The following is a 26,033-nucleotide window of genomic DNA, read 5'->3' on the forward strand; positions in this document are numbered from 1 at the left end:
TTGGTTTATGACCCTGTCCCTCAACTCATCACAGGCTACTGGGACAGGCGAATGTGACACTTTCTTGGTATTGCACTTCCAGGTTGTGACCAGATATGCCTAGAAGTAGAATAAGTATGTGAGAGTGGTATAGCCTGGGATTTACTCCTTGGTCACCTGTGGCCTAGTCCTCTGTTTCCCAATCCAGTCCTCGAGGATCCACAGACAAAAATGTCGACTATCTGGCAGGGAGCAAAAACATGGACTGACTGTGGTCCCCGAGGACTGGATTGGGGAACTCTGGCCTAATGAACCGCTCTGATATCCATTGATTCTGTTGCAAGCTTTTAAATCTCTGCCCACGAACCAGAAGAAGCTGGAATTCATATTGAAACTGTGTCAGCCAGAAGAAGCGTAAAACGCAGGCAGCCGGCTTGTAAAAACAATGGTGTGGCAAGCAGCTACTCGACTTTATATGGAATGGCCGCCTTTGAATGCATTCTGGGTAATTGCATGCCTCTTTCTATTTATATATTCGCGTTTCTCAGATGTTGGCTTAGCTTAGCCGACTGCTCCTTCCCATTACATGTCATTTTCCTATCAAAATGCACCTTGATAATATTGTTATTGCTCATGCTCTGTGTGAAGCCATCGTCACAAATGTCTGCTGTCCTTGGACAGAGACTCATGGTAGTGGGATGACTGTCTCCTTTGGTTCTCTGCTTGCTGTGTCCTGAACTTGCCTAGTGGATGAATAGACTAAGATAACTATTGCTATAGGTTAAGAGTACTTTCTTCCTCAGTTCATTTCCATGTTGGGATGCAGATGAAAACATTTGATGTGTCTAATATGGTATAATTGAAATGTGGTAATGGTTGTTCTTAGTTCATGGGTGATGGCTGGGTGGCAGCTACACCACTTACCCTCTGAGGATGTTATCATTCACACTTCAGTTCTGCTGTGTGGAATTACTTTTATGTTACAGAAAATGACGTTAGAAGTGCATTTTCCAAACATTGCTCTGCTAAAATTTCACAAGGAGGATGATCTAATAATAACCATTTCAACACTAATTTGATGGCTCACCTTAAGGCGAGACAGTGAAGAGTATGGAGAGTTTCTGAAAAACAAATATGTTCCAGTAAAGAAGGCTGCAGTTTTGCCGAATATTGCTAGTCCATCAGTAATGGAAGAATTCGATAGAAAAAAAAAATTCAGTGCAGACAGTGCAAAATCAATTGAAGTGAAAAATTGTTGACACACCACAATAAAATGTGTCCTCTGCATTTAACCCATATGGAGCATAGCAGTGGGCAGCTATGAGATACCACCCAGAGAGCAGTACATTTTGCAGGATAGTGAAATAGTGGTACCTTGCTAGTCAGGGATGTGAACCAACAACCTTTCAACTACAAGCATAGTTCCGCAACCATTAGGCCACCACTGCCCAAAAACCAAAACATATTGCTAGGAAAATTATGGAGTTTATCACATTTGATGCCCAGCCCTTCTCTTGGTGCTTTCTTAAAAAAATACTTTTTCATGTGTTTGGAATGTAATTTATTTATTTTTAATTTACAGTTTTTCATGATTGCTTTGACCTGCTGAAAGAAACTGGGATCCACTGGGTCTTCATCATCACCATCTCAGCAGACCTGAAGTCATGTCCTGCGAATGTGTTAACACTTTTTCGTTGGATTCACACATTTTTTACACCCATTTTCAAAACAGTTAACACGGATGTCATTCAAGCTGCCCAAACGCCATTGTTTTAACTATGGTGACCAAACAGAAACCATCTATACCCAACTATTAGAACCTACCTAGATCAGTATGAAATCACTACAGCACCTGTTTGACACTCCTTCACACAAATCTGCAATCAGCAATCAGTCTGTGCACCTATAAATCAAGGCGTATATCAAGGTTTTTCACTGGGTGCACGAGAGGATATTGAATGTGATGTGGATGAAGCCATGCGGCCCCATCGTCAAGGCAGAAGAGACTGAGTATCAATAGTGGCTATTTCTTATACTGTAATAGATTTTTATACTTTATTGTAATAGATTTTATTTTTATTTCCTTACAGTTTTTTCCAGTCATTTTAACGCGTGTCTCAATACCATGTCCACTTTTTCACAACACTTAACACATGCACCATATCATTGGACCATGTGAGCTAAACTATGTATATGTTTGCATGGCTTTGACACAATATGCATTCAATCACCACTTCCCCCAAATTTCATGAATACTTCTCTCAGTCAGTGTTCGCCACCAGCAAAACTTTGTACAACTACAGCCGATTTTTCAGACGTTTAGATAATCTGTTCAAAACAGTTAACTTTCAGGTCAAAACCTAATGAAATTTAGAGCACTGTCAATTGAAACATGCTGCATTTTGACAGACAAAGGACACTATGCACTTGCACTAACACAAATAATTGTGCTTTTAGCAGAAATTTCCTAATTTTGTTTTTGTTTGCTGCTTCGTTACCATCTACATCATCTATACGAATGAGGCCATGGAGTGTCCCTTTCCTTTTTGCAAGGCAACACAATGTAATCTGTGCAAAAACAGTGGGTATGGCAACACATATATTACAGTACAACATTTACATGTATTCATTTAGCAGGCACTTTTATCCAAAGCGACTTACAGTGAAGTACTATATCTACAGAGACAGTCCCCCTGGAGCAAGTTGGGGTCAAGGGCCTTGCTCAGGGGCACAATGATGGCACCTCCTGGGAGTGAACTCACAATCTTCCGGGGTTCCTAATGGGAGCCCAGCCAGATCCCTAACTACTAGACCACCACCATCCCCCTAGATCAGAGATCTCCAAGTCCGGTCCTGGAGAGCTACTGTCCAGTAGGTTTTCTATCCTACCTGGCTTCTGATGAGCCACACCTGTTCCTGGTATTTACTTGAGTATAGGTGTGACTCATCAGAAGCCAGGTAGGATAGAAAAACCTACTGGACAGTAGCTCTCCAAGACTGGAGTTGGAGACCCCTGCCCTAGATCACCCCAAGCATTTTACAATGGTTGAAGCTGGAAAGCTGAATGAAAACACACACCAGCCTGAAATTTCAGCTAAGAACCTATCTAGGAATTTGTTTGGTTAGTGCCAATTTGCCATATGTACAAAAGGGGGCATCTTTGGATTGGCATTTTCTGCTAGGAATGAAATATTTACATACTGCAAAAAAGAAACAGCAACACTTACATGATTTCTAATGAAATATATTGCAGCATTTCAGAATTGGTTGGTATTACAATTTTCACATGCAAAAGTAGTTCTTGTTTATTTTATTTTTACAATGCAACATGACAGTAATTTGTGCCAAACTGGAGGATACAGCCACACTTTATATATGTAATTTGCAATGCTGAAAGTTGTTAGTGTTTTTTAGCCCAATGAACATTGAGTGCCCCAGTAGTGTTGTTGGCTGACAGCATTTGTCATGGTTATGGCAGCATGAGTCACTTTTGGGTGAATTGTGAAACGTTTTGGTGGTTGTAGGGCATTTTGCACCAAAGCTTAAGTGGTGTGCTCAGTTGTGTATTGGTACAGCCCACTGTGTTAAGTGTTTTGAAAAAGTGGACATGGTATTGAGACAAGTGTGAAAATGATTGGAAAAAACTGTAACATCTGATAGATGTTATTTTGGTTTACATGTATTTTCTGTCATATTTACAGTATTTCAGGTTTTAGCCACAGTTTGAAAAAAAAGATTGTCATGGAATCAATAAAATTTGCATCAAAGCATTTCTGATTCTGGATCCAGTTCTTTGCAAGAAGTCAAATTTGACACAGCCTATGTAGAAAGATAACAGATGGCACTGGCATGACAGCTATGTAATAGGCTACAATGACAAGCAATGGTGCACTGATTCGCACTGAGCGCTGCATTTTGTATTTCGTTGTCCATTGTGTAATGATTGATTGGAAGAGTTCATACACTTATTTGCAAGTTGTGTTGTTTGAAGGCAAAATTTGCTTTTGTTTCATATTTTAAATGTTTTGGCACAGTTAGAGCCTTTTGCAAACAAAACGTGCCACTTTGACCATGAGTGCCACTGTTTAGGCCTGTGTGTTAACTGATTTGAAAATGTGGAGTTTGAGTTGATTGCAGCATCAAAGCAATAGAGAAAAACTGTATTTGAGTGGAGTGTCCCTTTAAACTAATTTAAGCAGAATCTCCCAAAGAATCAGTATTGGTACCGATGCCAGTTTTCAAAATAATCGGCCTTTGGTATCTCCTTATCGGTGCATCGCTAATGCAAATAATTCATTTGAACCTGGTTGTAGATGATGTCAATGAGAATCATTGGTGGAGTCTGCTGTTTGCACTAGGGAGGACAAAAAATTGCATCTTGCTTACCCCATGTGTTCATGCACATACTGTATCTGATGCATAATATAGCCTATTATTATTACCTGTGGCAGGGGTGCCCAGGCTGGTTTCGTTCCAGGTCGTGAGATGATGCATAATGCTTTGTTCCATTGGCGTCAAACCGGTCAATCCCGATCGGCAAAATTGACAAAGGGAGGACCCCCTAACCCCACCCCATCAACTGCAAAATATACCTGCAGTAACTAGATCTTTTTTTTGTAAAAGTAGTTCTCACTGTAAAAATGGTTGGGCACCCCTGACCTATAGGGTAGCAGCGCTTATGCAAAGGTGAAAAGTGCCAGCACAGACCATAATTAGAACCTCATAAGAGCAGTGATTCACTGAGCCTTGATGGTAAACAACTGCATTCAAACTGCAAAATCTGTGCATAATATCTTCTGTTAGCTAGTCAGGTAAAACACTTAAAACACAGTTTACGTAACACAGGAGAAGTCATCTTTTTTTCCTGATTGGGATTGACGGGGGGGGGCGAGTACTGTTCAAATTCTGCCCAGATGAGAATGCATGAAATGAAAGCAATCTCCCCTTACAAATAACCATAAACCCACAGTAACTCACAAGGAACTCTCACCGTGACCTCCTCCAGATCAAAGAACCCGCAGTGCTGTTATGCAATAGCTTTTTCAAGTTGCAATTTTAATTCTGCATAAAATGAACAATGGCCACAGCCTAGTGCCTGTCATGCATCTTTACCATGTGAGCAAAATTTGTTCATATCGTGTCCTAATCAAGCACTGCATGTAGCAGAGTGTAGGGGTGGATTGAAACAATATGAGCATAATGTATGACTTTATTTAAACACTGATTGTTCTGTTGTTCTGTGGGGGGTGTCTATTGTGTCCTTTCATGCAGCAGAGAAATTTGGCATTGATTACAGCTGATAAAATAGCATGCGTCTCTTCGGTATATCTGTAGCATTGATGACGTATAATAATATCACGAACATCACAACATGGAACGGACAAACATCTGTTACACATGGGTGGGGGGGACAGGGCCTAATCGCCCCCAAACACACTGTGGCAGTTGCTGACTTTGTGTCTCCAGCTGCAACAGAGATTCTATCAAATTCCATCCCCAAATCCTCAATGTCAGAAGTAAACAATGTTATTGCTTGGGAAGCAAATTGCATGCTGGTGTTTAAATTATACCCCTCCCCCACCCAACCACCCCCCAAGTGTAATAAAAAGTGTTTGTCTGCGAAATGCTGTCTGTCACAAGTTTCTTGTTTGGAGACGCTAATTGGGCATTCTCAAAATGGTGAAAGGTAAATATTTGGTCAACATCCCGCTGATCCCTTGTCCACCCAAGACTCGTTAAATCGAGGATTTTTAAACCATAAAGGACCAGCTGAAAGAAATGATTCATGGGAACTTACAGTCAAAGACTCATAAGGACCACAACTGCGGCATATGTGAGGCTAGGAAACATGAGAAAAACGGCACTTTGGACCCTACAAACACCATCACATGAAGGTAAGTATGAACTTGTCTGATGTGGGGACCTTGAACAGAATGTTGTGAAACAAGGACTCATGTTATTTTGACATGTCACTCGGGAGAGGATATCGCCACGAAGATTCTTTTTTGGAATTCGATTGTGGAATGAAAGAGGAAAGTAGCTCACCAGCCCAGAGCACAGGAGGCTAAATGAAGTAGAGAGCTGTGGTCAACTACCTCTCTCACCCTGGATGGGCCCTTCAACGAGGGCACTGCATGCTGCCCCCCCCCCCCCCCCCCCCCAAGCTTGCTCTCACCTCCACATGAGTCTGTGGGTCTTATGGACAGCAAGGTTGGGTTGGACGAAAAGGGAATTTCCCCACGGGGGGGTTATAAAATATATCTATACTATTCTCATAACACCTTGGAGGGTGATAGGCGGTTACAGCTTTCATTAATGTGACTAAAGTGATGTGAGTATATTGTTATGTAATTCCATGGCGGACTGCATTCTCCAGCAGGAAGGAAAATTATAATTTGGAAAAACAAACAGCTGGATGTGAGCGGACTGGGAACGGGCTGCCTGTGCTCCCGCAATTGGACCCAACCCTTTTCACACTACCGTGAACTTCGAGTGCAGAGATAAAATGATGTCTTGGGTTATCCATTCTGGCCTGTAGCCAAGTGCTCCTGGTAAAGAGATGCCCCCCACACCCCCCCACACCATCGGTATGGAATGCGTGTACCGCCACACAGGCCCCCCCCTCCCCTGGCAGTTTGTTCGTGGTACTGGCCAGGACTAATTTCAGACATGTCAGGTTCTGTTTTAGTGTCTGGGATGGATCATTGAGCCTCATTCGCTCATGGGTTAAACAAAACACCATCTGAACAAAACAAACGGTTTATTGTCGCCCTGACTCATCCGCAGTATGACATTATATTCTTATACTTCAAAAAGTCCCCGAATAGCAGTCCCACCACCCCAATCCCTCTAAGGATGCTTCACTTGTGGCTTAAACTAGTTCAGTTTCAGGGGGACGGTGAAGATTTACAGTAGTGTTTATCTTTAAAGCTTTGGCCAAGATTCGACAGATCTCTGAAAGAAGATGTGTGTGTGTATATATATATATATATATATATATATATATATATATATATAAACACATATACAGTAAGTTCAAAACTTAAACATAATACAGTGTATCGCTTATGATTGGTCCAGCTTAAACATAGAAGGACTAACTTCTACCATTTCAAGTAAAGTTTATTTGACTTCAGGTTTTCATTGAATTTAACTTTATTGGCAGCATCCTAAAAATGTCATTGAAAGCAACGAATAAGAACGTGCAGTCCTACAAATCCCCCAGAAGCCATGCAGCAGCACCTCCATTTGGAAAGACCTGTGCATTGCTAACCGACACAGGGGGCCCAGTTGGAGGGGGGGCGGGGGCACAGTGTGATGAGAAAACGAGAAAAACTAAAAAAAGACTGCAGCAGCTGGCCCACTGCTAAATCCCTTAATTGTCCTTAATGTAAGCGATGATGTCTGTGACCCGGTGCGGAGGGCTTCCACGGGGGCGCGATCCAGCCCTCTGCTCATGTTCTGGGGGTGCATGCGGCCTCTGTCTGGGACCACCTTATCTGGCCAGGACCACCGGATAGCAGCACAATGTCCTTAATGCAGACTGGCTCTGTAAACACTCTCCCTATGCAGGGATTCAGATTACGACTTCTTAGACGAGAGGAGAATGGCTTGATTAAACACCCAAAATGGCCAGGTGTGAACGGGGTGGGCTGGGGAGGGGGGCCTGAAAGCGACCATGTGACTGCTGGAAACAATTTGATGATCGCCGGCTTTAAAATATTACAGTTCTGGATGGTTATTGGACTGCTGACCACATGCAACTGCTTTAAAGCCTCCAAGAGCATTTTAAGCATGACCTCGCTCTGTCACGTGTAGAAGATATTCTGAAGCTTTGACGTTAGTCAAGGAATAGTATTATGGCTTCATTTCCGTCAGAAAATGCAATAAAAGGGAACTCAGTCCTCCTTGAGAAAGGAAAGAGTATCAAGAAAGTAGATGTACTTAAAGCTTGACTTTCACACAGCACAGGTTTGCAGGGAATGCACACAGTTTGCTAAGATTTATGACAGACATGAGGCCTCAGGATGCATGGCGGCTCGGATTATTATTAGCTGTCACTCACATGTTTAGCCCACTTCTTACTGGTTCCCTTTGGGTTGAACCATGCAAAGATCCCACCCATCAAGGATCTCTCCCATTTCAAGAAACGACCCCATCAGAAAAGCTGTTCTCTGCTTCATTGCTGAAATTCCCTGCATTTTTTAATTATCTTAGGGCCACGTGAACCTGGAAAGGTGGGTGGAGATCAGCATCTCATGGTCACATTTCTGCTTGCCCAGGAAACTGGCCGCTTCATGCCCACTGGCGTTTCATGTGCCAGGGGTGACCTGGAAAGCCAGGGACCAGAAAGCCACACCTTGGGGATTTTGCAGCCAGGTTTTACGGTTCCCAGTGCCGGGGAAGCCCCAGGGAAGATGAGTCTAACTCGGCTCTGTTGATTTCCTGTCCTCGGGAACACAGGGGAGAGCTGGGCTGGACGGGGATGTCAATGTGGACGACCAGGTACTTCCAAAATGGCACAGCCCTGTGATGCCAACGAAACTGGAATCCATGGTGACGAAGAGCGAGTCAAAACTGACTCTGATTCACTCCAGAAGGCTAAGCAGGGGGGAAAATGGGGCACGTTTTTTTTTTTTCCAAGTAATTACATAGCTAGAGCTGGTATCCACCCTCACAGCACAAAAAAATAAAATGACGCAAGGTTTCTGTTGGCAGGGGTCGAGTTAGCTTTGTAATTAAGTGTTTTTCCCCTCTGTCCTGATCTCCAATTTAAGAAATTCCAGGTTTATTTGTTGCAGGAGACTGCAGTTAAAGCTATACCACCAGCGCAGCATTTCCCAAACGAAAATAATCATTTTATTCAGTTACAGCCACAGCTACTGCATACGATTTTGTTGTGCATGCGACGAGTTGGTGCATTTTCCCCACGCCTATGCAATTTTGCCACTGGGGGGACGATGCAGCCCCCAAACGCCCGTTAACAAAACACGGAACCCCCACTGTTTCCATTAGCCCACTAGTGCAGGGACCTGCAAGCCCCCGCTTCCAGATACATTGTATATTTAAGAAGTAATTACCAGCGGGGCGGCCCCTCAACCTGTCAGTGGAAATGGGTCCCGTGCTTAAATATTTGTGCCCTTGCCTGTACTCAAAGTCCACCAGAACAGTGAATGGAGGGTGTGAGTTAGACCAAAGCTTCACCGTCACATCACCCCACAGCAACCGATTCGACTATTAAGGATGAGAATGCGGCCAGCTGGGGCGCCCTCCCTGTGTGGTCTGACTCCATTTCAGCCAATTAATGAGCTATAGCTCTTGAGGAAGCAAGCTTTTGGGCCATCGGATCCTCCTCCGGCACTGCAAAGTGTCCAGTGTGGCTGGGTATCACCTGGTGTGTAGGTGCTGTTTAGTTCTGATCCATTTGCCACTTCAGACAAACAGGTTTCTGCTCAGTGCTTCAGCTCAGTTTAATTGGCATTTTGCGTCTCCTAGTTGTTTGGGGCTACTGCTGGCTGAAAACTTTCCGTTACTAGGTTTATTCGTCCTTCTCTTTCCCAGGACCAAGGGTGAGGGAAAAATGTATCAGAAGATGTTGTCTATCCTTGCAAAGGAAAGAGGAAACCCCACTCATTCAGGTCCTAGTGTGGGGCTGTGGCTCTTCCCATCCTCAAAGATGCTGGATCTCCCTTTGGTTTCTTTACAACTATATTCCTGTCAAATCCAAAGGGTTCTATGGGTTCTACCCTGGACAGGTTCACACTCAGGGGTGGGCCAAAACACCTCCCTGTCGACTTACAGAGGTGGTCTGCTCTGGCGTGGTGGCTGTCTGAGTGAGGAGAGGGAAAATGTTTCTCATTTGGACAGCAAGCATTGCTTTGTTAGGGATGGATAACATCCTGCAGAGCTTAGAACCAACAAACACGTGCAAAGAAGCCTGACAAATGATACTGAGCAGCAACATGGAGCCACGTTTGAACACATTCAAGGATGCTGAAAAGATCAATCGATCCCCTCAAACCTTGGTGTCTGAGCTCACTGCCACATCTGACGTAAGGCAGCAACCTGCCCCAGTGTGATGCTATACCTAAAATGTTATTATGAACCTCCTGGTTGCTTGGTGACTAGCCTTCAGGATCATCTCTCTCCCCTTCTGCACTCAGGGTGCATGTTTAGCTGCAACTAGGCCTGAGCTGTGGAGATCCCAGACATCCCAGCCTCTCACAGGATACTGGATCTGGGGTCCAGGGTGAGAATTCACTCTGCTGCTGTCAGCGATTACCTACATTTTATTTATTTATATATATTTTTCCAAGGATTCAGGATTAAAGATTCAAAGGTTTTATTGTCATTCCTATACATCAATACACTGTGCAATGTACAGGAACAAAATGTTTCCTTGGTGTCCGGTATGCAGTACAAAAGATAAAGGAAAGGGTTAGGGTTAGGGTTCATCATGTAAGGTAGAAGAATTCAATTAAAAAATAATAAAGGTATAAGGGGTGTGCAGGGTGGGTGGAGCCCCTCATGATGCAGGAGGCCTAACCCTAACCTTAATCCTCCGGCCTGATGATAAGGGGGCAGAGCGTGTGCAGGGTGGGTGGAGCCCCTCATGATGCAGGAGGCCTACTTCCAGCACCTCCTGATGGTTGGCAGCTACCTGCTGCAGCGCCTATCTTTCTGCAGTACAGCAGTTGGTGGGCCTTCTGTCTGGTGATGGCTGTGTTGGTGCTCCAGGGGAGGCTGTCTGACAGGTGTACTCCCAAGAATTTAAAGCTGGTGACCATCTGTACAGCTGCTCCTGCATCATAGAGAGGGGTCTGGGAGATGCAGGTCCACCTAAAGTCCACAACCGTCTCCTTTGCTTTGCTCTTGTTGAAGAAGTTTTTTCTTTGCAGCATGCTTCCAGTTCCTTCCACTGAATCATCGCCATCAGGGCTGAGTCCCATCATTGTATTGTCATCTGGGAACTTCACAATATGGTCGCTTGTGTGTTTTGCTGTGCAATTGTGAGTTAGATTTGTGTACAGAAGGGGGGGTCACCAGACATCCTTGCCCCCCAAGTTGAGAATGATGATGGAGGATGTGATGTTGTACAAACTCACTGAGGCCTACTTGTCAGGAGGTTCAGCACCCAAATGCACAGTGAAGGAATGAATCCAAGTAGTGACAGTGTCAGATTTTCAGTAGAGAGTGGATCACTGAATATGGCCAGGGTTTCTGGTTGGGGTGGGTGGTAATTATTCCTGTGATAGTAACATTTTCCACAGACTTGCTGATGCAACTGGTGACGGTTACTGCATACTCCTCCAGGTCCACGTGTCCATCTGTGATTGCTGCCTCCCTGAAGATCTGCCAGTATGTGGACTTTGAAATAGATGCAGCATCACTTGGTCACACAGGTCTTTGCCAGATGGCTTCCAGGTCTTCATTGCTCCATACCCCTCCAGCAGATCATATGGATCACCCATCCAATGGACAGTAAGCAGGAACCAGCCTGATGGAGATGTGGTCAGAAAGACTGAAGTGGGGTTGTGGGATGGCTCTGTATGTTCCTCATCTGTTTGTGTACATGCGGTCCAGCGTATTTTCTACTCCGGTGGCAGTGGTGACATACTGGTGAAACCTCGGGAGAATATTGGTCAGATTTACATGGTTGAAATCACCCACGATTACATAGACAGCCTATGGGTGCTTTTTTGGGAACGGGCTAATGGTGTTGTTCGCTGAGCATGTGCTTAGCATTAGCGCTAAACAGCCATGATAAACACCGCGGTAAATCCTCATAGCAGATAATGTGCTCGGCATTTTATTGTGAGGTGTTCTACTGCAGAACAATGGCTGCTAACGAGAGCAATTTGCGCACCAACCTTGCTTAAGTATATGCAGACTCCCCCTCCTAGGGTTTTTCCCAACAGGGCATTCCGATCAGCGTGGTGAAGTAGGGATTTGGTGAGTTGAAACTCTGATACCAGTATGATGTTCAGGTTTCAGTTAAGAGAAGGACACAACAGTTTGTCATCTCCCAATAAACACTCTGTCTCAAGTCCAATTTATTGTCCAACGAGCAAATGTAGTTCAGGAAGAGAGATGAAATAGCCGGTTTAGTCTGATTAGCCTTTAGCTTTGAGTTGTTTGCGCTCAGAAATTCAGTTGAACTCGCTTTGGTTCAATTGCATGGAGGTGTTGACTGAATCCTTTATAGGTCTAGTCACCCTAGTAGTGCAATTGATTGCACTATTTATAATATTTACAAACATGCTGTTACCAGAAACCGGTGAAGCCATTGCACTACTGTGCACTGCCATCTTGCACCCTCGCAAACTGAACATTCCTGTGGGAAAAGCATTGCGGTCAGGGAGCAGGGTCAGCCAGCACCCCAGAAGAAGTTGGGTTAAGGCCCTTACTCAGAGGCCCACCACTCATGAGATTACTTGGGACATGGGATTTGAACCCACCACCTTTTGAATATGGGCACAGATCCTTAACCTGCCGAGATACACCACAACCAACAAGGTTTCGTGCTCACTTTCAGGTATGTGCCTCACATTACAGGGTTCATTCAAATGAACTAAGCTCCTTTATCCTGCTATTTCTCAAATGGGATTGGTCAGCCCCCCATTCCCAGTGTCAGACACGGGATCCCCATGCAGGTCCCCGTAATGCCGCAAAGGGCCTTGGCCCATGACTCACTCCCCGTTGGCAGCTGCCTGGCCGTCATCACCTCCAACCAGCGCCAGCATCCACTATTCATTCACCGAGAGACTCCAAACCCCTCCACCAGATCAAATGGATCACCCGTCCAACGGCAGTTACACCCTCTCCACCGTGGTGTCGGCTGAAGTGGGGGGAGACGGGCCAGCTGCATTCTAACCAGCGGCGCTTGGCATTTCATAACAGCCCCCCCAAAGCATTAGAGAATTGTAATGATTTTTTTTTTTCCTTGGGGGGGGGAGGGACTGCGAGAGAACCCCTTCAGTGGATTTGTGTGTTTTTTTAATAATACATGACATCACAACTGACACCACAAGGCTGGTGAAAAACTCCAGGGCACCCTTGTGAGACCCAAGTGGCACACACACAAACACACACACACACACACACACAGACACACACTCTCCCTCTCTCTCTGTAGACGTGTCCTGTTTCAAGGAAACTATGGGGTTTCTGGCAACAGGAAAATATGCTGTCACACTCGGCCTGTAGTAACTGACCTCCCTCCCCCCCCACCTCTCACACACACACACATACAGAGAGAGAGACACACACACATACATACACACACACACACACACACAAACACACATACACACAGGAGGCTTAGCTGAATGCAGAGGCAGAGATTCTGATCAGGCACTGAGCGGTGGGGTCCCCACATGAACGCAGCAGCGACTTCCTACGCATACAGAGGATACTGAACCAAGCAAAACAAGCCCAGGAATCTGGATGCCGCTTATCTATATAATACTCCATAATACTTAGTATTGCAATGTATTTATTGAAGTGGAGCCGACCAGTGTTGCCACGAAAGGAACACAGCTTGTCTCAGGGGGGATCGGCTTTGGAAAAAGCTATTAAGCCCCCCACTCAGTGACGGCCCTGGACTCATTTTAAGATGGCAGGGGAAATGCCAGTGCACCCCCTCCGCAAGTTTAACAAGGGATCTTTACAGGAGCGAAAGGCCCTGACTCTTAAGGAAAGATATCAAAACCAGAAGCTCTTAAAAGGCACAAAAACACAGATCCCTGCATGCCAGCAGGGCTATAGCCAGTCTGTAAGTAATCCCACTCTGGGTGTTTATGGTCGCATTAATAACGATATAAACCTGAATGTCAATCACTCTGCGAGGACGAACAATCCAGTTGATGTCAAATCAGTTCCAGACTGTGCAGTTTACTAGATGTTTACTAGTTTGTTGTTTACTACAAGTAACATTATCTCATGCGCAAACTATGCCTGATTCAATCCCACTTCACTCATGCTACTGGACTTGGATATTTAGCAAAAGTAACTAGGCGCTTAGAGAAGACTGTAACTAAATGCTGTAGAAGACAATGAAGTGTATCGCTGTAAATGCGCCACTGTTATTAATTAATATATCTTTTTTGTTGGTTTTACTGGGCTGCTGGGAATATCAAAGGATAATCACAGAGTGTGGCATTTGCCACCGTAGATAATGAACTACATGCAAAAGGACTATGAGTATGATACAAGTGGGATACAGTGGGATACAGGAGGACTAGGAGTATGTTACAAGTGGACTACAGTGGGATATAAGAGGACTATGAGCAGGATACAAGTGGGATACAGTGGGATACAGGAGGACTATGAGTATGATACAAGTGGGATACAGTGGGATACAGGAGAACTGTAAGCATGATACAAGCAGGCTACAGTGGGATACAAGAGGACTATGACCAGGATACAAGTGGGCTACTGTGGGAAATGCTCAAGCTACTAATGGGCAATCACTGGGCTACCAGTGGGCTACAAACAAGCTATCAGCAAGCTTCCAGTGGGCTATGATGGCTACTGCTAATAGATGTTTCGCCAGCAGTTAGCTGAAGTACAGGTACTAACAGAAGGCAGTGCCACTTCGGGTTTAAGTTCTACTGAATATGTTACACTTTGCAATGCTATACACATGGATATGATGCAGTATGGGGAGATGCACACCTTTGCTAGCAACTGTGAACTTGCAGTGTCCCTGAACTGCTTTTTTGAGGCCTGCAGTGGTGGCTCTGCCAGGGCAATGATGTAATGCTGAAAACATTTACAAGAAAACTTTATAGCATTTAAATACAACCTGAATTTTCGGGAAACAGAGAAATAAGGCGAGAGGCAGCCTGGTAGCAGTTCTGTCTGTACTGCTTTTTTCGTGTTTCATGAAGAGCTGGCGTATGTTCCAGGCGGCCTTCAGAGCCAAGACAGTAAAAGGCAGCCATGTTGGAGTCTGTCCTTTTAAGTTTATGGCAGTTGCCTGTAAATATGGCCCCCTCCCTAGTCCCACAAATACAAATGCACTTGATTCATACAGTAATTACATACATGTGTAAGGAATGATAGGGGCGGCAGTAGGCTGGCAGTTGGGGAGGGGGGGGCCGTGGTTGGAAGCAATATACCTCGTCAGCGCCTAACAACAGGGCCTTGTCCTTGCACATGAGGACAGGCCCTTTCCTCGAGATTTTATCAGCCGCAGCCATTTTGCAGAAGGAAACGTGGGGTGGACGCTTAGGTGAGCATGTGCCATTGAAGCTCTTAGCTTCAAACAGGGTGCAGTGAGGGGGGTGCAGGAGTTAACATGGCACTTCCTGTCTGTCTGTGGGCTTCTCAGGTTGCGCTCTGTTGCAGACTCTGGTCTGAATTAGCCCCGTCGCCTACCCCTGCCCCCCACCCCCCCACATCCTTGCTCCATTCACCTTAAGTGGTTCTCCCATCCTACAGAAAACGTGGTCCATATTCTTAGGATCGTAATACAGCCCAGATGGGGCGGGGGGGAGGCTACACAATGGCTATAGCGTGACGTCGAGCGGGTGGGGAAGCGTCAAGCTGTACGGCAGAGAGAAAAAGTCCCTGAAGGGCTTTAAAATTGGAGGAGGAAGCAATTAAAAATTATCAGAATTCCACAATAAATTTTAAAACCCCACATAAACACTTTTCAAAGATGATAAGAGCGTGACCCGTGGGTTTGACGGATACCAGGATCCCCCATCGCCAATCGCCACTGCCACGCTCTGAGGTCGGCTCATCTATCACATGGTGAGGGTTCCACTGGTGAGCCACTTGAATTCCCAGAATGCATTTCACCACCTGCCCTCTTTCCACACAACATGACACATGTCCACACACACACAGATTAATCAGTTGGAAACTTTCAACGTGGAAACAGGGTCCCATTTTGCGAGTGGCATTCAATATGGGATTTGAGAACGCTGCAGAGGGCAGTGCTTGAGCATGACCAGCGCAGTGGGTAAAGTTTAACAGGCAACCCTTTTCTGTGCAGGCCTATAAACAAGGAATAGAACTTTGACCCACAGCAGTAAACAGTTCCCCCCCCCCCCGCCCCCGATGATAAATGGCAGGGCTGGTCTCAGTAAAGGGTTGGGAGGGAAGAAAAACCTATTTCTCAAACACTTTGCCATTTTCTGGCTTGGAAAACAAGAGGAATACAGTGGTAATCTTAGATTACTGTAAATCCTCTCTGGCTCTCCAGCTCTAATTAAAGGAGTGTCATGTTTCCAGTGTGGGGAGAGAGGTGCACCATCTTTTTCAGTGGGACCTCTGAGGAACTGAAGGCAGCTTACATGAGGCTCGTATTTATTTTTCCTGCACGACCCTTGCGACCCCAGGGCCGGTCTGGAGTTCAGAGCGTGTTTTTGTTTGGAAGTGAACTTCGCTCCTAAGAGCTACATCACATCGGTGGGGGAGAAAACTACTCCTCATTTGTCGTCCTGCCCTGGAGCGCAACGTCATCTTGGACAACAAGAAATTCCACTTAAGTATCACTCTCAGTCCAAGCCAAGAGATGTCTGTTGGGTGTTTCAGTTAGTGTTTCCAACAATCATCCTCCTAACACAGCCTCATTGAACCCCTATCCCATAACCACCACCCTAAACACCCTGCTGAATATCAAATGATGCACTCTCTGAGTACAGGAAGTAGGTCATCTCCTGGACAGAAGAAGCTGGGCTGAAGAACACACTCATCACACAGAGCAGAAGCTATAGCTCACGTCAGAGGTTGCCCTCATGATGTTTTGTTGGCAAAACATTAATGATATCTCAAAATGTAAAATAAGAGATGCCATCATAGGCTTTTTCGAGGTATTTCTATTTTTCTTCTGTCATTTCCAAGGGAAATTTGTCACCACTACGCACCTTAACACAGCAGAGGAGAGTAATTACAAAGAGCTAAAGTATTCAGGTACAACGAGCTCAAAAGGCACATTCAGCATGTCCGTGCCCTTCAGCAGAATTCTGCATGTGCTTTTCTTAAGCTTAAACTGCTGAAAACAATCTGATATTTATCAGCCTTGTCAGCAGGGTTTACGGTGCTCTTCTGCTGCATCAAAATGCTGCAACTCTACAATTTCTACAAAATGTACTACTTGCTTGTTTCCATACTTATATTGCCCACTATATTGAATCCAATCCAAGCACTGTGTTCACCCCAAACAATAGCTGTCCTTGACGTTGTATTGTCACCTCAAAGCGATTACACTGCCTAAATGATCTTGACCTAATCAGCCCAACCAGTTAGGATGACAACTCACAGAAGAGTCGACCTATTCACTTGTGCCATGAACAGTCAGTCTACAGCTGAGGTATATAAACTGTAAAGTATATCAATACTCTGATGCTGTATGGGCAGGAATGCTGTCTGGCCAACAAAGAGATCTCTCCTTTCAGGCTGGCTAACCCACAATGAAGATACCTCAGCACTTCACAGGGGTCCTTGGGCTATACTCTGCAATTCAAGGCATGCCATGTTGTTTCAACCTTGCAAGGTTCCAGGCTGGTTATTGAAATCCATTATTAATCTTTAGCATGCCCGTAATCTTTCCCTGTGGCCAACCTCTTTCCCTTCTGCTTTCCTTTTGCTAGTTCATTATAGGTGTTCCTCATGGCACTTCCTCCCATACTTGGCATCCTTTGGTTTAATCCCTCCCCATTATTGACATAATTTTGGCTCCTAAGTTTCAGTCATTCAGCTCACACTTTTATATAGAAGCTTCTAATTGTTCGCACATTTTCTTGCCATTATTCAGGTTCAGTACCTTACTCAAGGGAGACCACTGCTTCCGCGGACCTAAAACAGCCAAAATTGATTGCAAACACAGCAGCAGACCTTGTATCTCCCTTCTTGTTCTCCGGAGTTATTTTCTTCCTCACCAGGACTCCTCGTTCAATGTTTCTGAAATACTCTGTTCAAACATGTTGAAATATACTCTTTTGAAACAAGAACCTGTTTATGGACGATGACATTTAACCTGAAGGGCTCAGAATCGGATTCATTAACATTCCTGCCTTTATTATTTTTGTTTTGGGGAGATTTATTTATAAATGTTAACTGCACACGCAGACAAATGTTTGGATGCAGAATGCAAATGACGCCTGCACTTATCCCATGTTTTGTACAAAAGGAAATTATACTGTTTGGTCGGTATAAATATTTACACTCTCTTTTTAACTGACGTCCATCAGGGAGAAGAAAAACATTACACAACTAATGGCCTTTGAAGGCTGTATTTTAAATGATTCATGCATTTGACTTTGAATATAAGGATTTTATTATTTTTTAATAAGATAAATGCTAAATAAACAACTGAGTATTTCTAAGATGTAAAGAGGGATTTCAGTAATTGAATAAGGCCAGAAATGTGGCCTTAAATGTATAGGGAAAGATGACAGGATATATTGCCGAACATCACAGCTGCTTAGGTGAGCATAGATCTGCTCCCTGTTGTATTTCATTGCATTGTTTTTTTTGCATGCAAACTGGCTGGTATTTTGTTCTGGAATTACTGGTAACATGACTGTGGCATCTTCCCTTCAGAAGGCACAACAAAACATGAGTTAGAATGTTCATAATGACCCAATGGCAAGAATGAGACTTTCAGACATGATGGGTGGGGTTACCTTACATACTCCAATCACCAGCTGGATTTTACCCTCTTCCCATTGGTTGTTTTGTTAAACCTGGCAATGATTGACATGTCACCATAATCCCACCCACTTTGGATTGCAAAGCCTCTACTCCTTCAACTACATTCTTCATACTGGCTTGTAGCACAAGCATCAAGAATAAAGTACTTAAATGTATTAATTAATTAAACTCAATACTCATTTCTGGTCCATGTCAGGACATTCTTTTATGAAAATTATTTTCATATTTATCAAATTTTCAGAAAAAGGAAGATATTACACGGCTGCGGACCCTAACCAGGATAAACGGTTGGAAGACAAATGTATATGTTTTCAGATCCTGCCCATTACCAAACTTTTCCACTGTCACATGAATAAATATGTTAAAGAGGCAAAATAATATATAACAGAATACTGTTAATTTATCTGCTGGACTGCCTAAGGGCACCGATACAGAGAAACGAGTAAAAACCTTTGTAATTTAACTCAGCAGACAACAGATTCCTCATGCTGGAATATTGTGAAATTCACAAAAGACCTCATGCATCTGAGATACCACTACTTGCCATACCTGTAGATAAATTACATGGTCCAAAACCTGCACGTAATTTATGAGAGTATTGTTAGAAAAAGGGACAGCTTGATGTCTCTCCAAAACAAATTGTTCTTTGGAGACAGACACCAAACGAGCGACCTGCATTTACATGTCAATGCAAACAGTTTGACCACCCGGTGCCCAACAAAATGGCTGCCGCATACCAGCCTACGACTGGGCCTCCCCATTGTGATGACAAAACAATGGAGTAAAGCTCAGATGTGGCGGGAGGCTGCCGCTGAGGTCCAGGGGCTCTGCAAACGGTGTGCTTGTCTCACGCACTTGCACACACACACACACACACACACACACACAGACTGCTGTCTCATGCCAGCAGGTGATCCAATCAAGCCAGTGCTAAGAAAACATTGAGCGCATTAGCGGTTTCCAACTCTGGAGTTTGTTATCATTATGAGGATAATAGTTCTGGGCCGGATGAGGTGATGTTGGGGGGGAGGATCCTAAACGCCCTCCCCAATGTATGCTCCCATTGTGAGTTAAACCCAGGATAGACAACCCTTCAAAATGCAAACTACCACTCAAAGCAATTGACACACAGCTCAAAACAGCCACTGGAACAGGACCCTTTACAGGCAGCCTATCTGAGTTCGAAATTAGTATTACACTTTTTTAACGTGAACTATTGTTTTACAGTAAGATTATTTCTCTCCATCTCTAAGCGTGGAAGGCACTCGGGTGTTACATTCTCATACTGTGACTTTTTTTCTTCAGTTAATAACTTACCTGCTCCTGCCTTTGCAAAGCCAGAATTTTACCTGCCGTCATTAATCTTAATTTATTCACCAGTGTCACAACACGACCTGCGAATTCCAAGCTAATTAAGATAAAATAAATGCCGCCTCAGAGGAAAACATGCCTTGAAGGAAGCCGTGTCTGAGACAGTCACGGACGGAGCACCTCTTCCAGGCCGACGCCCAACCATCGCGTCGCCAGTCAGATTCCTGGACTGCAGTCTGTGGCTAAGGTGACGACCTGGTCATGTGTAAAAATAGCATGGGCACCTCGCCCACCACCCAACATAAAGGTGGCAGAAGGTGCCCAGGCAGTGGCTCTTCAGGTTACCGGGAGGGCGGCTTCAACTGCAGCCACACCAAGCCATTTTTTCCATTTAACCAACAAGAACAAATTCATTCAGCCCATTGCACATTTGGGCAGGAGCATTTAAGCTAAAGATGGAGCGTGGGATCCCCCAAACCCCAGCGGGACGGTGTGTGGCTCAGTGGGTTTAGGCTGCTGTACCAGCAAATCAGAAGGTTGTCAGTTCAAATCCTAACTGTTGGACCTCTTAAATGTCCGATTGCTCCAAGGACCCTGTGTTCTAAAAACAAAACTTGGAAAAAGTGGTGCTTTGAACAAAGGCATCCGGTAAGTAAATGTATTGGGGGGGGGGGAAATGGTGCCGAAAAACCCAAAAGCAGAGCTCAAGGGTGTGGTTCAGTGCCACAGGGGGAGCACGGAATAAATAGCACTTAATGACAAGGTACCGTGCTTTTCATTTATACAGCACTCTTCAGGAAGCGAAAGCAGCAGCTTAATAGGACTCATGAAGCATCGGATCAGAGCTGTTAAAAGGCACCCAGGGCTCTGTAACGTGACCTCGGTAACGGAGTCGGTGAGTCAGCCGGCAGCCCGGCGACACCACCGCGATTAGGGAGGGCCGAGCGGCGTGGTGAGCTGTGGCATCCTGACGCCAGGATAATGATGATGGCGGGGGGGGGGGTGTCGATAGAGTTCTCACGCTGCACAGGTTATAATGAGAAAACCACCCCTTCGCACTGGGAAACAAGGCAACGAGAAACCAAACACAGAAACACTGTGCCACTGTGTTAAAACATTACAGAATAAATTACAGCAGGCTAACGCAGCGAGGGAAAGCCCAACAGCCTCCTGCCCCAGCAATTTATTTTTGTCCTCTGGAGAGGACATTATGGTTTTTTTCCCTCATATCCTGAAGCATCACTAGAGATTTTGGGCCCCCAACCCAGACAAATCCAATTATGTTGCGAGTTTCTTACAGCCCCCTCTCTCATACTAAACATGCCACTGTATTATGTGCTGTTGTCCCTTAAAGGGGACAGTTAGGGCTTTAAAATTAAATCACAATTGTGGGGTGTGCTTTTTAACCACCCAATCACCAACCAAAAAAACAAAAGAAAAAAAAATCAAAAATCTTCTACGCCTATGTCTCAGGAGGATATTCAAACAAACATCCAAAATATGAGCAACTTGCAAATGCAGGCTAACATACTAACATAAGTGGGGTCCTTACTCTGAGTAGCTATTCAGACTGCTGCCCCATGCTGGCCTACCAGCAAATGTGGACCTCCCTCCCACCACACACACAGCAAAATTACACAAGGCCACAAACATTTCTTATCCGACAAAAATATATATTTTAAATCTTTACATTAAGCAGAATCGAGACACACATGAGTGTGCACACCTACAGTAACACTGAATTCAATTTTATTCTCCTCAAAGTCTTTTTACCCTGGTCTCAGTGTAGATTTTCTTCTATTAAGCTTCTCTTAAAACAAACACCTACATTGTTCATGTTGTTTTATACAAAATGTGCAAATAAGAGACATATGGAATCCTTCAGCAATCAGTAAGAGTCCAGGATTCATTCCGGGTGTATAAAAAAAAAATTAAAAAATCTCCCACCATCTCAAGTTAAATTACAGCTTCTTGTTGATTCGAGTCTTTATTTCAAGTAAAGTGCCTCACAGCAAACCACAAGGGCTGCCGTCTTTATTATTTAAAATTATCAAACAAAAAAAAAAGTCAGAAGTGGTCCCAGGGCAGTCTGCTGTTGGGATCATACAAACTCCAGCTTCCCCTGGCCACTGTACATTCCCCAGTGGACCAACGACAGCATCCTTTCGCTCCCTGCGTCCGGCTGTCGCATCTTGTCGCAGCTCAAGCAGCAGTTCTCGTGGCCCGTCACCGGAACCATACACTCCAGGTCCAGCTTGGCTACGTGTCCCTTCTTGGCGTGGTGTCCGTGGAAACTGTAGTGCAGCCGCGAGAGCATCTGCAGCCGCTGGGCGCGCAGACGCTTATTCTCGCTGCGCAGCATGCGCAGGGCCAGCATGATCAGCAGCACCAGGATGAGGCCACCTGCAATGGGCACTGCGATCACCGCCGCCCGGAACCACACCTCCTTGGCTGACGCCAAGTCCTGCACTCTGGTAATCAAGTTCCTGCTGCCGTCTGACTGGTACCTGCTTCCGTATTCTAGAAAGGCATTAGAGAAAAAAAAGCACCAAGTATGAGACCAAAATCAAACCCACCAATAGCAACAAACAAAGTGATATTCACTTTACCACATAGCCTACGTGTTATCATGCCCAGATTACTGAAACATTTGCCTTAAACCACGGGAAACGTGCAGTAAGAATCATAAACATTACGCATAGATATAAATATATAAATAACCAATCTGTCAAGCTGCGGTATTTTGATATATTCTAATACTAATGTAAACAGAGTTCATACCCAGCGGATTACCCCATCAGTCCAAAATGCATCACTTAATAAATCCGAGAGCCCTGAATAACAGATTCATGCGCTTCCCGTAAAGTTCGCAAAGAGGGCAGGAGGGGACATTAAAAAGGATGACTTAGCTCGAGAAAGCTTTTTTTTTTTTATTATTAAGAAATGCCAAATATGATTAAGCCGTCAGAGCAAACAGCGGGCAATGCTGTGGTTACTTAGGCGGTTAAAAAGCGGGTTAAGAGATTAAGCGGCGATCCTCTACCTGAAGCGTCTCTGCCGTGCGCCAGGTCGTGCAGGCCGCGGTAATTGCACATGTCCTCATGACAGCAGTCCAGAGTTGGGGAGCTTGCGGTCATATCGTCCGTTTTAGAGGCGCAGGTTTCGGCCGGGGTGGCGTTTGAATCCACGCAGCCGTGGGTCAGCGGCGAATTCGTGTTTTGTGGGTCCAAGACTCGGGTGAAGCAAGCGTTCATTTCGGATTTGCACATGTAGCCAGTGGCCACGCAGTGTGGTGCGTCGCAGTAACACCGGATTTCTCCTGCAAATTAAAAATTAAAATAGCACTTTGAAGAAAAACCTTTTTTTTCCCACTTTTAAAGGTCTGTGAGATTGCCCAGTGTCTGCATTGGTATTAACTACACCGATTTTACTATGATTCTTTTCAGCCTGAACAGGAGGAATCCTTGAAGGTCAATTTTCATAATAAGACACATATGTACAGTGCGTCTCAATTTTAATTTGATAATTCCCGAGCAAGCGCCAGCAGCTTCCGTATAATTAAAGTTCGTCAAATACACGTGCAGTTAATTTAGGCTACAGTTGTTCGGGAAAAGGTAGTTAAGTTTAACTATCGGTGTGCAATACTCAAAAGCAGTGCATATCGTCTACCAGAAATCGGTCAACGAGTTGTCCCCCAGAAACGTTCATTTAAACCGTGATTTATGGGATCGGAAATCAAATTATCCAAATGTCTCCGATTATTCACTAGCGGCTGTCGACTCGCCAGAAACAGCTACATGGCCCGAAAATGCCGGAAAAAAAACTTCATAATTGAAAAATACATGAGGTAACGAAATGTGCAGAGACGGCGAGCTATTACTTTAGCGATTTCCGTGCAAAAAGGTCCTTTTAGTCACTATTATAAAACAGAAACCGTGTAGCTTATAATTAGTGGTTTGTTTGCCAAAGCCAATTTCTTTAAATCCAAATGGAAACTCGTAAAAAGTGGAGCGAATGAGCCGCGTAAGGCTCCCTTTTCGTTTTGCACGCAATCAGCTCGCAGCCGAGGCTGTACAGGAGGGATCGGGCGCGTTGGGCTGACGGGTCGCGTCCGAAACGCTTTTATGAATTATAGGATTCAAAACACACACACACATACCAGTGGGGCCATGCTTTCTTACGATTCATTTAGTTAAAACACAGAATAACAGATGCACGTATGTTCTACGTTTTGTATTCTTCCTTTATTCTCTCTCTGAACTAGGCTATGTCCATTCTGCAGCTGATCTGCGGGTAACCTTACTGCTGTGATTCCACATAGGCTGATACCCACACACGGGCCTTTCACCGGATGAAAGGATGGTTTTAGTTTGGATTTATGAAAGGTTACGGTTTCATGTCCCGTCTGGACCCTAGACATGGGATGAAACCACTGAACTGAAAACGGTTACTAAAAACGAAATAATTATACAAACATGACATTTAAACGAATTGCATCTGTCTGGTTTTATTCAGTGGTTTTATCTAACTCTATCGTTATTAAATCCGACTGTCATGGTTGTTTTTAAGATGCGAACTTGCTATTTAATCAGGAGAGGAAAACTTCAACTTAGATGAACATGAAGCTAAATGTATATATATCCAGTCTTCAGCCTGTTCCAAGCACATCAAGGCAATTTCGAGAAGGTAACAGGAACCCTTCAGCCTGTGATGATTTTCTCTCTTTTCGAAACAGTATGGGAAAAGTTGCGCTTGACCTAAGCGGTAGCTTAGTTTATACTTTTTTCTTATTTTCATGTGAAAGTTGCATATAAAATTGAGACAAAATATAACAAATTGGATATCGGAAGTATTCGAATACAGAGATACATAATTTTGAATCTATTAAACATAAGAGAATGCAACCACTCAGAATAAAGGTGTGAAACATATATTGCACTTAGATTAATGTTGTTTGAATGGGAAAACAATCAAGCAGCTTTGTTTTCCCAAGTAAACCTCAAGCCACCTAAAATCACGTTTGGTGAGCCAGTATATCTGTAACAATACACCAGAGACGAGTGAGAATAACTCCGAAAAGCGACTTTTTGGAGATGACCACTTCACGTTAATCATAGGTACAGATAAATGCTTACCTTTAGTTAGTAGAACAGCCATGGCGTAAAGTTCCAACTGAAACCAAATAGAAATGAAGCTGGAATGGCGATCCATTTAAGACACAAATATGCCTCCTATTCCGCTTTTTTTGGTCGCTTGGTCCGTAGCGTTCACCTCGTAATTATCGTTACATTAATACGACGAATACTAACGCTGGAGTTCCCGCAGGCAAAAACCTCCAGCAGTTTTTTTTAATCGCTTAATGGTTTTGCGCGTAAAACTACATCTAAGTTTACATAATCCAGGTATCGTCGCTATCGAGAAAGCCAACGCTGCTGGATACTACAAAAATGCATTCCATGCATAAGTGACGAGTAAAGACTGGGAACTGCCGCCAGGTGTAATATTTACCATGGCATGAATTTGCCTTTACTGATATAATAATCCAGAGAAGAAGCCGGCGAGCTCGTCAATGCTGCTAACGCCGCTGAAACAGCCACCAGCAGAGAAGACTTCACTGTTAAAGAAATAGCTGCGTCTTACTTTGCAACCTAACTATGGCCCCGCCCCCGATAATCCCATTGGATTATTTCTTAGACACGGAGGGGCAACTAAAACCATGATTGGTTACTGATGCGGTCAGACAGTCACTGATTCCGCTTATTTTGAATTAGAAAGGGGAACGGGGGATGGGGGTATTCTCTGTGTAATGCCAGGTACAATAATTATTTTTTGCAGATGCAATGCGCATCATTCCTGTTCAAATTCGCCATCCCTGCAATCTGTAATCACAAACTCGTGGACAAAGTTATACAAGTCTGATTGATTCTAGTTTATCACATGCATAGTGGTATCGTAACATTAAGGCAGAACGTCTGCATTTTCACATAAATTAAAAATTGTTAATTTTGTTTAAGGCCAGAAGTGACCATCAGGTTTCCTTATGGACTGACTCCACGTATTTACTGACCTAAGAATTC

The 26,033-nt window shown here is 44.3% G+C and overlaps 1 protein-coding gene across 2 annotated transcripts; it reads right to left on the reverse strand.

Moving 5' to 3' along the window:
* Positions 1–21,608: 21,608 nt before the first annotated feature.
* bambia (BMP and activin membrane-bound inhibitor (Xenopus laevis) homolog a) lies at positions 21,609–25,626 on the reverse strand. 2 transcript variants are annotated; one of them, XM_023823413.2, is made up of 4 exons: positions 25,465–25,626; positions 25,092–25,128; positions 23,000–23,275; positions 21,609–22,476 (listed from the first exon to the last, which is right to left on the reverse strand). In XM_023823413.2, exons 1-4 carry the CDS (start codon positions 25,465–25,467, stop codon positions 22,058–22,060), a joined length of 735 nt encoding a protein of 244 aa, XP_023679181.1. In that variant the 5' UTR covers positions 25,468–25,626; the 3' UTR covers positions 21,609–22,057. The 2 variants fall into 2 exon arrangements, with proteins under 2 accessions (XP_023679181.1, XP_023679180.1); XM_023823412.2 differs by having other exon boundaries at positions 25,092–25,625.
* Positions 25,627–26,033: the final 407 nt, after the last annotated feature.

Source organism: Paramormyrops kingsleyae, chromosome 1 (assembly GCF_048594095.1).
Source record: "Paramormyrops kingsleyae isolate MSU_618 chromosome 1, PKINGS_0.4, whole genome shotgun sequence".
Lineage (NCBI taxonomy): Eukaryota > Metazoa > Chordata > Actinopteri > Osteoglossiformes > Mormyridae > Paramormyrops > Paramormyrops kingsleyae.